Genomic DNA, 11,498 nt, shown 5'->3' on the forward strand with positions numbered 1-11,498 from the left:
AGCGTCACAGGGAGCAGCATAAATAGCAGGCATAAGTGAATGCAAGGATTGGGAGGGCACACATTTCAAACATACTTAGTGAGGTTTCTCGCTCTCGCTCTCTTTCACACAGTCATCCCAGATGCTCTGATCACTGGGTTTTGCACCGTTTCCTTGTGTCTAGGAAGATCCTGTGGAGACATTTTCACCAAGCCACCCATTATTTATTTACTCCACTCAAGAAAGAAGAAACTTCATCAACTGGAATTTCACATAAGTCAGGTTTGGATCTGGAATTTCCATTTTTAGATGGAGTTTATTTATCTTTCTGGGGAAACTCCTTGAAATGTGTGTGCTGGTCACCTGAGATGAAAGATGTAGCTGAAGGTCAGGAAGGATAGTTCTTATTTCTTAATGCCTCCAAGGGCTGCATTATGCCTTGGCAGTTGATATCAAAATGCAAACATTGTATGTATATGTTTGTTTGTGCCTGTGCCTCATTTTTGACATGCTGATGCTCTTACACTGCAATTTGTGTCTTTTCTTCTTCTTACCCTCAACTCAGGAGGATCTTTTGTGTTTTCTCATTGTTAGGAAGGTGTGTTATCGTCTGGGTCTTATTAGCCTATTTCCAAACTGAGCACACATCAAGATATACTTTAGAAGTAGCATCATTGTGCCACTTCTAAACTAGGGCTGGTATTTGGGGCAAATTAGAAGTGTTATTATTATATGTGATACTGGATTGAATGTGCAGCTTTTTCATTCATTCATTCATTCATTCATTCATGTGTGTGTGTGCTTGTGTGCGTGTGTGTGTGTGCATGGAAGAGGAATTTGACTCCAATGGGATATTTCACCATCAAAACAAATACAGAAGGATTTTCCTCAGTACTGCAGCAGGGGGAGGAAACAGTTACATCCCCCCTTCCATACCTACTATGATACTGATAATAGCTCCCCAGCCAATGCTATTTGCATTTTGTCAAAGCTGCAAGTCGAATGCAAAGTGGGGCTACATTACAGGTAAAAGGCATAGGACTAGGCTGCCTTAATCCTTGGAGTAGTACTATATGTATCAAAGCAAATGGACTATCTCAGTCTTTTTGTCTATGAATGCATTGATCTAATTTGCCTGAAGTGCCTCACTAACCTGTTCTTTGATGAAGACTGAACTGCTTGTGTTAAGGATAGAGGAACTTTAGAAGTGTGCGATCCTCAAGAGAGGCAAACAAGATAATTTAAATCTCTGCCTCCACATCTGTTAAGAAGCAAGCCTCAGTTTAAAATGCTACCCTTTTACTGAGTCTGGACAAAAATGCCCCCTGCTATGTCACATTGCTTTGTAACGTAAGGAATTGTGCTGGGCGCTGGGCGACAGATCTGTGCTCAAGCCAGGCTGGTGACACTTTCAACACCTGCTGTCTCCAGCACAGATAGTTTCCTTCATGGCAAAAGCCTGAAAGTACTTTGTTATCATTTGTTCCTCGGAAATATTAATGAAATATATTAATGGTCCCCCCCCCCTCTCCAAATCAGTAGAGAGTGTGTGGAGGAGCAAATGTGTCTTGGAGGTCTGTCAAAACTTCATGCATGATTCTATATTTTTGTGACCCGTTTTCAGCCTTCTCAGGAAACACTATTAAGAAATGCAAAAACAAACATTGGGCAGTACAGACCATGGGGGGAAAATCACTTATTATTGCCTACATTTATGTGAACTGGGAGTTGGAATCAAACAATGTCTGGAGAGCCACAGGTTCTCCACCCCGACGTACAAGATCATGGGGAAAAACATGGTTTGGACTGGTGATGTGTTCTCTCTGTGCTAAATTGCTGCGATCGCAGTGGCTCCCCCAAAAAATGTCTCTCTGCTGGTAATTCCTATGTGAAAGGGCTCAGTAAATATGCTTTCAGAAATCCACAATGCACAGCAGCCTCTTTCCCCTTCCTGCTCATTGCCTGTTTGCACTGGCTGAGCATCTCCTACATCGAATACCCCACCACCCTTAAACATGCTCACATTTCATAGGTTGGTAGGATTGGGCACCAAATAGCCCATCTCTTCTGAAAAGAAGCAAGGTGCAAAGAGCTTCTCTTTGTGAGTAGCGGGGGCTGGTATAGGTGCCTTTCCCTGCTGCCTATAGATAGGGGGCAGGTGATGAGGGAGGGCGTGCCCATGACATTTTTTTTTTTCCTGCTCTTTCAGGTGTGACAGCCATTAATGCTGCCCCACGGCAGCCATCTGATGTTGCATCCTGCCTCACATGGCATCCATTTTTGTGTTATGCCATGTCCTGCAACATTCATTTTGTGAGTCCACCTTTGTTGTTGTTTAGTCGTTTAGTCGTGTCCGACTCTTCGTGACCCCATGGACCAGAGCATGCCAGGCACTCCTGTCTTCCACTACCTCCCGCAGCTTGGTCAAACTCATGTTCGTAGCTTCGAGAACACTGTCCAACCACCTCGTCCTCTGTCGTCCCCTTCTCCTAGTGCCCTCAATCTTTCCCAACATCAGGGTCTTTTCCAGGGAGTCTTCTCTTCTCATGAGGTGGCCACCTTACACCATCTCAAAATTCCAAGTGTGCCCATGGAAGACCCCTGCTGTTCGGGGTGAACATGGAAATCACTTTTGCTGGACAAGATTACTGGTATATTCTAGTCTAGCATCCTGCTCCCCACTATGCTAAACCCGATGGCCACATGGCAATGGCCCTCCCCTGTTGTTGTTCTTCTGAGCAGCCCATCTGATTCTGGAGGCTGACAATACTTCTTTTCTAGCGTTTGTTACTCTGACACCCTTCTGAAACCATCACCCAACTTTATGGCAGTAGCCAGTCCCACAAATTAACTTCGCACAGCCTGCAACAAATTGGTGAAATTCTTTGCCACAAGGTGAGATGAAGGACTCTTGCTGAGAGGGCTTTAAGAGGAGACTGTGGAGGTTGAGTTGTAAGAAACTGGCAGTAAGAACCCCAGTTGCACACCTCTGCCAGTGCGCCATTACCAGCCAAAGCATCAAAAACTCTTGACTGGATTCCAATGTCTCCTATTTTTTTAAAAAGATAGAAGACAAATCAGTACACATAGGTTTTGAAAATGTGCCTGTCTGGTGGTTCAACATGAGAATGTTGTGCCAAGCAGTACCACTGGGTAACAGCATGCCCACGATCGCCACCTCATCCCAAACTGATGACAAGCCTGGAAGTCAGCCTGGGCTCCTTGAAAAACAGAGGCTGAGTCATGTGGCCATTTCTTTAGCCACATAGAAATACAATTCATTATTGGTGATTCATTTTTGAAGAGTGTGAACAGTTTACCAAAAGCTGTTGGGGTTCAATTTAGTAAAATGTATTATTTGCCTATAGCAGGCATAGGCAACCTTGGCTCTCCAGATGTTTTGGAACTACAACTCCCATGATCCCTGACCACTGGCCCTGTTAGCTAGGGATCATGGGAGTTGTAGTTCCAAAACATCTGGAGAGCCAAGGTTGCCTATGCCTGGCCTTTGGAGCCAGGGTGGTTGCTTTATGTTTGGTTTGGTTTGGTTTGGGTTTTTTTTGCAAGAGTTGCATTCATCCTTGGCCAACACTCTGGAGTCTGAATGCCAGCAGTAGGTATGACTATCTCACATTCTTGCATGTGTACATGTATACCCGTTCGACAAAAGACACACACACACACACACACACACACACACACACACACGTGTGTTCTCCCTCCTCAGCTGATCTGTGCAGATTAACAGAAGAAAGGGTTATCACCCATCTCATCAAATGACTGGCCTGATGAGTGCTGGGCTAAGCAGGAAAATAATAATAATGCTGGGGTGAGTGGAGAGGGTTAAATCTCTCTGCCTAGCACAGTACTCTAATGGAGATGCAAATCATTCCCTACTAGCTCATCAGATCAGTCATTTGTTTCTGGGGAGGAGACAATCAGCCCCCTCATTTCAGCTAATAGGGACACAAATCCCCCCTCCCTGCTTATTACATTATTAGTAGTAGTAGCATTACTATTATTATTAAAATTTGTATACCACTCTTCACCCAAAGATCACAACATATCACTGCAATTGATGAGGGTCTGATGAGCAGAGAGTAGGCGTTTTTTATCTCCAGGAAAGCACAGTGAGCCATGTTTATTATGTTTCCCCTCTTGCTATCACCATAAAAGTTGTTTGGGTCTTGGAGGACCAGAAACATTTGCCCAGGGGGAGCCACCCCTGCTATAGAGCACCTTTGGCACCTTGGACAATGCTCATTTCTGTAATCTGCTGGTGGCACCTAAGGCATCTAAGGTATCTAAGGTAGGAAATATCTTGTTCTACGAATGCAGAGAGTTGGACTAGCTGTTCAGAAAATCAGAATGAGAAGGGGACAAATTCCTAACTAGCTAACAAAACTCAGGCTGCCTGCCAGTTTGCAACCCTGTCGCTTATCCAAACTCACAGTCTAGACTGAAGTTGAAACGTCCACCTTTGCAGCCCTCCCGTTCTGTGATTCTCCTTACCTTAACACTGTTTCTTCGTGTTCTTTCTCTAGAATAAACCACTTGGTGTAAACTTCGGGGAAGCTGCCTCTGCTTCGGCACAAGCAATAACAGCTGAAAAATGAAGCCTGTTCTGCCCTCCTTATTGTGCCCAGAATGCCCAGCTGAGATGAACTCACTTTGCACTGCTCATGGGCTGCTGAGTTAGATCATTTAAGAGGATGGAGGGCACAGTCTCCTCAACAGCGAGGGTGGGCACAGATAAGGGCAACCTACTCAGAAGCAACCCCAACATTTCCTACAATACAACCTGGGACGGGGCCTCCACAGAGGACTTCATAGCCACCTGCACCATCGGGACTATCCTCTCCATCATGTGTGTTATTGGAGTGACAGGCAACATCTACACCTTGGTGGTAATGTGCCACTATCTGAGATACTCTGCCTCTATGTACATCTACATCATCAACCTTGCCCTAGCAGACCTACTCTACCTTCTCACCATCCCTTTCATTGTCGGGACATATTTCACCCGGGGATGGTACTTTGGAGAAGCTGGGTGCCGGATCCTTTTCAGCTTGGATTTCCTCACCATGCACACCAGTATTTTCACCTTGATGGTGATGAGCACAGAGAGATACCTGGCAGTGCTGAAGCCCCTGGACACCGTGAAAAGGTCCAAGAGCTACCGGAAAGCCATTGCCATCATCATCTGGGTTGTGTCTCTGCTCCTCACCCTCCCAATGCTCATCATGATCCAGCTGGTAAGAGAGGACAAGAACATCTGCCTCCCTACCTGGAGCAAAATGTCCTACAAGATCTACATCACCATCCTCTTCTGTACCAGCATTGTGGGTCCCGGGGTTGTCATTGGGTACCTTTACATCCGGCTGGCAAGGACTTACTGGGTGTCCCAAACGACTTCTTTGAAAGAGACCAAGAGGCTGCCCAACCAAAAAGTGCTGTACTTGATCTTCACTATCGTGCTGGTCTTCTGGACCTGCTTCCTGCCTTTCTGGATATGGCACCTCCTCTCCCAATACATCGACCCCCTCCCAGTGTCTCAAAACGCCACCAGGAACATCAACTACCTGACCACGTGCCTGACTTACAGCAACAGCTGCATCAACCCTTTCCTCTACACCTTGCTGACCAAAAACTACAAAGAGTACTTGAGGAACAGGCAGCGATCCTTTAACAGCAGCAGCGGCTACTTCCAGAGGAGAAGCAGGTTCCAGAGGATCTCTGGGAGATCGTGGTCCACAAGCAGCCAGCACTACACGGAGACCTTTGTGCTCCCTCCCATTCCTGGGGGGAACAGCAGTCCCTGAAAGGGGGAGGGAATATCCCCCAAGCACTGGCTATCCTCATGGGAGCCTGGACTGAGAGGCTGCTGTGTTGTCAAATGGCAAAAGCAGAGATGCAAGGTGGCATTCAACTAAAATTTTCCATCAACACAAGGATCACTGCTTGCACAGTAGGTCTTTCCCTCTCCTCCCCCAGAGGCTTGGTGGGACCCCTAGGACAGATTTAGGGGGTGTGCATGGGGGGGGAGGGAAAACACTCGCAAAAATCCTTGTGCTGACAGAAGATTCACTTAGTGCTCCGTTGGATGCAACACAAAGTATCAAATGGGTGTCATAGAATAGACATGTCCTGACATAGAGTATGATCTTCTATCAGGGGTGCCAAAATATTGGAGGGGCCCAGGTAAGCCCTGCCCCTCACAATCAATCACAAGACACATTTGAATGGCAATGCCCATCAACTTGGGGGAGGGGCTCAAATATTTTTTGGGAGGAGCCAATGGGACCTTAGCCCCTAGGAGTTGCCTCTTATGTCTCCTAGAGTTCCCAATCCGCTGCTTTTTAGATGTAACTTTGGGTGAACTTTCTCAATCACAAAAACATGTAATGCATCCCAACTATCCCATGACGTGTCAACTTAAATTATTGAACCAATGTTTGTCAAAAGGTTTATTTTATTTTATTACTGTTGTTTTGAAGTATATCACCCAAGCAGTCGTTTGGGAAAATAAGTGAAATCAATAAAGAACTGAGACTACAGTTTGTGATCATGTGTGTCTTGTTGTGGCTGAGAACCAACAGAGCAGTTGAGTTTGGGGGAAATGGTAGGGGTCTTTTATTGAATACATTGAGGCTAGTTTCGTGTCTGGGTGCATGATACTTCTCTTAGTCTGTTTAGCTGCCCTGCTACTACCTCACCCAGACACCCAAGGAGGTTCCTCGGTTTCCATAGCTAGGCACACAAGGACAGCAGCTTGCTGAAGCTAGGCAAGTTTAAGTCTCGTCAATGCCTGGATGGGAAATTGCCGAAAAACCACACATACACTGCCTTGAATTCCACGATGGAAGAAAGGCAGGAAAGAAGTGCAAGTAAATAAATAGCTGGCTGGCACAGTTTGATGCACACTCTTCCTCATTAAAGCCTTTTTCAATCTACCACATCTCTCTTATCATATCAAATCTAACATGGCATGATGGCATTATGACTTGGAGCTACCCAGGGTCAAGCCAAAACATGCCAAACAAATGCAGTTTTTGTTGAGGCAAGGGAAACAATTCAGGTGCAGCTTTGCTAGCAAATTTGCAAAGCTAAGCAGGGTTGGGTATGGTTTCAAACTGGATGGGGAACTACGTGCATTGCAGTGGGTTGGATTAGATGACCCTTGGGGTACCTTCCAACTCTACAATTCTGTGATTTTATGATATGCTTGATATAGATGATAAGTAGTGTTTATTGGTCAGAACAGATAGAGTTACACCAGATCATTCCTCTCTGTATCTCAAGATCGGCTGGGTAGAAGTTGTCAGCACTAAGTATCCATGTAAACATGGCTAATCAGTCACACAAAGCCATATTTGAAGTTAAAGAATGGCAGAAACCTGGTAAAATAATTTTCTGGCCTGAAGCTACAGCTGTCAATCACAAACTAAACTGCTGCCGCTGCTGCTTCCCCCCCCCCCCCTGCACTCCTGGTATTTCTTTTTTATGGGCTAGCTCAGGGGGGTGGAGAATGTATGAACTGAGAATGGTTTCTTCGCCATAACTCACTTTAAAGAACTGAAAATATGAACTGCAGCCCCAGTGGGTGAAATGTTCACTGCACAGTCACTGGAGCCTGACAAAAGAGATGCCTGCCTCCTTGTCTGCGGAGATGAATAGCTTGGATAAAGGCCTTGCAAAATAATGATTGCACCTTATCAGTTGGTTATTTCTGGTAAAACGTATCTACTTTCAAACAACTAAGACTGTGCCTTTACATTCTCATGCTTTCCCCCAGAATACAAAAGGCAGGAATGTCAGCATGTCACCTCTGATTTTCAGTTCTTTGCGGGACAGAAGGAAGAAGGGCGCTCCGTTGTATTCACACAGTGTGTGCAGGTGCATGTATGTGTGGTTTTGTGTGTTCAACCAGGAATAAGAGTGTTGGACAGCGACCCTATATACACTTCCTTGGGAGTAAGTCCCACCAAACTCAATAGGGCTTACTTCTTCTGAGTGGACCCTTAGTGCAGAATTGAAGTGTCGTTCATCATTTCCTCTTTACTTCCTCTCCACACAAATTATCTCTTGCAAAAGATACCCCCCCCCAAAAAAATGTATAAGACTGCTTTGGATGATGAGCAGCAGGGGGCACATTCCCAGCAAGTTTCAAAGTCAACAAATGCAGCAAGGTTGTAGTAAAAACACTAACTTGGAGAAGCATCACGACCTCCCTATTACAAGAATTCCTTATAACAGGGGATTCAAAACTGGGGTCCACAAGCTTCATTCAGAAAGGCCACTTACAATTCTGTGGAATTCAGATTGCGATACCATAAAATGCAATCTAAGGAGGGGGAGGCGGGAAGAAGCAGTGGAGATACTAGCATGTAGCATCTAGCACACTGCATTACAAATCCTGCAATGGGCAGAAAGGTCATTAAGTTGTCTGCCAAGACCCTCAGCAATTTTCAAGTGGCTCATGGGGCGAAAGGTTTGGGAGCCACTGTCACTTTGGTTTCAATGCACACCTCTTTCCTGTGATCAGTCATTTGATTCTCACATCCTTGTCCATAGTCCTGTGGAGGAACAGAAGTGAAGGTCAAGTTAAGAATATCAAGAATGAAGGGCTGCACTTATAGTGTGGGAGTCTTTTTTTTTAAGTAAACAAGAAAAGAATTCCAAAAGAATTTTCAAACAATATGTCTAGATGCTACATGCTCTTTAACAACATAACGTGAGTTCCTCAATGCATATTGATTAACGTTCCCAACCCCATACTACTGGGTTTACTAAGCTGAAGCTCCATGTTTTAGGCCTTGGATACTGAAATAATAAGAAACTCTCCTTAAGTATTCAAAGAATATGTTTCCCACATGATATGTTTCCCACCGAGACCACATAACACCAGTCTTGAAAGACCTACATTGGCTCCCAGTACGTTTCTGAGCACAATTCAAAGTGTTGGTGCTGACCTTTAAAGCCCTAAACAGCCTTGGTCCAGTATACCTGAAGGAGCGTCTCCAACCCCATCGTTCTGCCCGGACACTGAGGTCCAATGCCGAGGGCCTTCTGGCGGTTCCCTCACTGCGAGAAGTGAAGCTACAGGGAACCAGGCAGAGGGCCTTCTCGGTAATGGCGCCCACCCTGTGGAACGCCCTCCCATCAGATGTCAAGGAAATAAACAACTATATGACATTTAGAAGACATCTGAAGGCAGCCCTATTTAGAGAAGTTTTTAATGACTGATGAATGTATTTTTAATCTTATGTTGGAAGCCGCCCAGAGTGGCTGGGAAAACCCAGCCAGATGGGCAGGGTAGAAATAATAATTTATTTTATTTATTTATTAACTTTATTATTATTATTATTATTATTATTATTATTATAATAAAATAAACCCAATCATAACCCACACACTTGGAATTAACAGAAGGAGCAACTTCTAGGCACAGAATATGTAGTCTCAATCAGGCTGGGGAGCTCACCTATCTCATTTAGACACTGAGTATGCAGGCTTCAAAATGACCAAAAGGCTGGACAGCCATCTGGCTTGATCACATTACTTCCACAGTTTAGCTTCAAGTGATCTCAGCCCATATTTTCTGAGCTTTGTTTATGCCAAAATACACTGTTATGCCCTTAATTTTTTTTGGTACAGCTTCCCGTGCCAAAGAGATGTTGAGACCAATAAATCAAAAACAGGCAGTATTTTCCAAACCTAATTGCTGCATCTAGGATTTCTTTTGAGTCACTGTTGAGCACTCTGTTCTCGGAGTAACGGGTTTGTTTTGCTCCATGATTAGAACTGCAGATATCAATGCAAAGGATGTCTAAGCCCTTACAGGGATTGCAGGCAAGAGAGGATAACAGATGAAGAATCGTTCAGTCTTAAAACTGGTCAATAGGTATTTTCACCAAGTGATTCGCTTTGTCGAATTTGGAACAATGCATTTCCGAGTTATCCCACTGCCAACAAGGAGAGAAGAACCATCCAAGTATAAGTAGGTCCATAGACTAGAAGAAATACTGTAAACGTCATGAGAGTAGCTGAGCACTACCCACTTTCTCCTCGCCTATCTCTGAAGTTCTGCCGGCTTCTGGGGATGTTTTCATTACCCCAGTTTCAGGCTGGCCTAATTGAGGCTCTTGATGATTGGCCCCCCCTCCAGGGAACCATGGGACTTAGGATTGTAAATCTCTAGGTGTCCCATTCTGCCTAATAATAATAATAATGCCTGGCGTGCTCTGGTCCATGGGGTCACAAAGAGTCGGACACGACTAAACGACTAAACAACAACAACAATAATAATAATACAGTGGTACCTTGGTTCTTGAACTTAATCCGTTCGACGCCTGAAACCATTCGAAAACCAAGATACGGCTTCCGATTGGCTGTAGGAGCTTCCTGCAATCAAGCAGAAGCTGTGTCAGATGTTCAGCTTCCAAAAAATGTTCACAAACCAGAACACTTACTTCTGGGTTTGTGGCGTTTGGGAGCCAAAACGTACGGGTACCAAGGCGTTTGAGAACCAAGGTACGACTGTAATAATAGCCCACCCTTCACCCTAATGTCCCACGGCAGGTTACAACAATTAAAATATAAAAATGCAATATTAAAAACAGTGTAAAATAACTTCAAATACCTCATGTGGGGGGCCTTTCTAATGGCTGCTGTGGAAAGAGCTCAGGCTTCTGCTACAGCAGAGGTCCCGCAGCAACTGCACTTCTCTCTGCCAAGAACCCTCGACCACCCCACCTTTAGCACTTTAATTAATAGTTAAAATGCTTATTTGTAAAATATTCATCCATCTACCATGCCTCAACATGAGCTCATTTAAAAGCTATCTTTTTAAAATCGAATGATGACCTGGTTACCGCACAGTAACACTAATAACTAAGTGCTGGTGACAAAACTAAAGAGCAAACTGAGAGGTGCAACTGTATTTGTTCTGTGTACAGTTTTCACAGCAGTAAGTGCTGTAGAGTGTGGAGGAAAGTCACATGTCATGCAAAAATGCAGTGGCAGAGAGGTCCATGGTCCATGGTCCATGGCAGCAACCAAGGCTGTTTAGAGAATTGGCTCCCTTTCGTATTGTACTCCTTCATATTAGCAAACGAAGGCATACCTTTGACCAACTGCTGCATAGTGGTTGGAATTAGACATGCTGGATCCAAAGCTGTTCCAGGATTGACCCATCTGAGGCCCTTCTGCTGCACCATCCAGGCACAGCAAAAAAAGCCACACCCCAACCTTGCACCCTGACAAGCAGAAGCAGGCAGGACTCTGGATGCAGCAATGGCTTTGCTGCTTGGATTGGCCTGACCTCTTGCAAGCATTATTCTGTTATGTTGCATGGGTTTTCACACTGTAAGTCAGGGTTGAATTTAGTTGAGTTTGTAAGTTTCCATTTAATGCTGTTTCTGTACTGCATGGGACAACATGTTCCAGTTTTTGCTGGGGGGAAATGTTGTTGTTGTTGATGATGATGATGATTAAATTTCTATTCCACCCTTCATCCA

The 11,498-nt window shown here is 44.7% G+C and overlaps 1 protein-coding gene across 2 annotated transcripts; it reads left to right on the top strand.

Moving 5' to 3' along the window:
* UTS2R (urotensin 2 receptor) lies at nucleotides 1–6,536 on the top strand. 2 transcript variants are annotated; one of them, XM_035107962.3, is made up of 2 exons: nucleotides 1–261; nucleotides 4,524–6,536. In XM_035107962.3, exon 2 carries the CDS (start codon nucleotides 4,692–4,694, stop codon nucleotides 5,799–5,801), a length of 1,110 nt encoding a protein of 369 aa, XP_034963853.1. In that variant the 5' UTR covers nucleotides 1–261; nucleotides 4,524–4,691; the 3' UTR covers nucleotides 5,802–6,536. The 2 variants fall into 2 exon arrangements, with proteins under 2 accessions (XP_034963853.1, XP_088517748.1); XM_088661622.1 differs by having other exon boundaries at nucleotides 112–366.
* The last annotated feature ends 4,962 nt before the right edge of the window (nucleotides 6,537–11,498 follow it).

Source organism: Zootoca vivipara, chromosome 2, assembly GCF_965207765.1.
Source record: "Zootoca vivipara chromosome 2, rZooViv2.hap1.1, whole genome shotgun sequence".
Classification (NCBI taxonomy): Eukaryota; Metazoa; Chordata; class Lepidosauria; order Squamata; family Lacertidae; genus Zootoca; species Zootoca vivipara.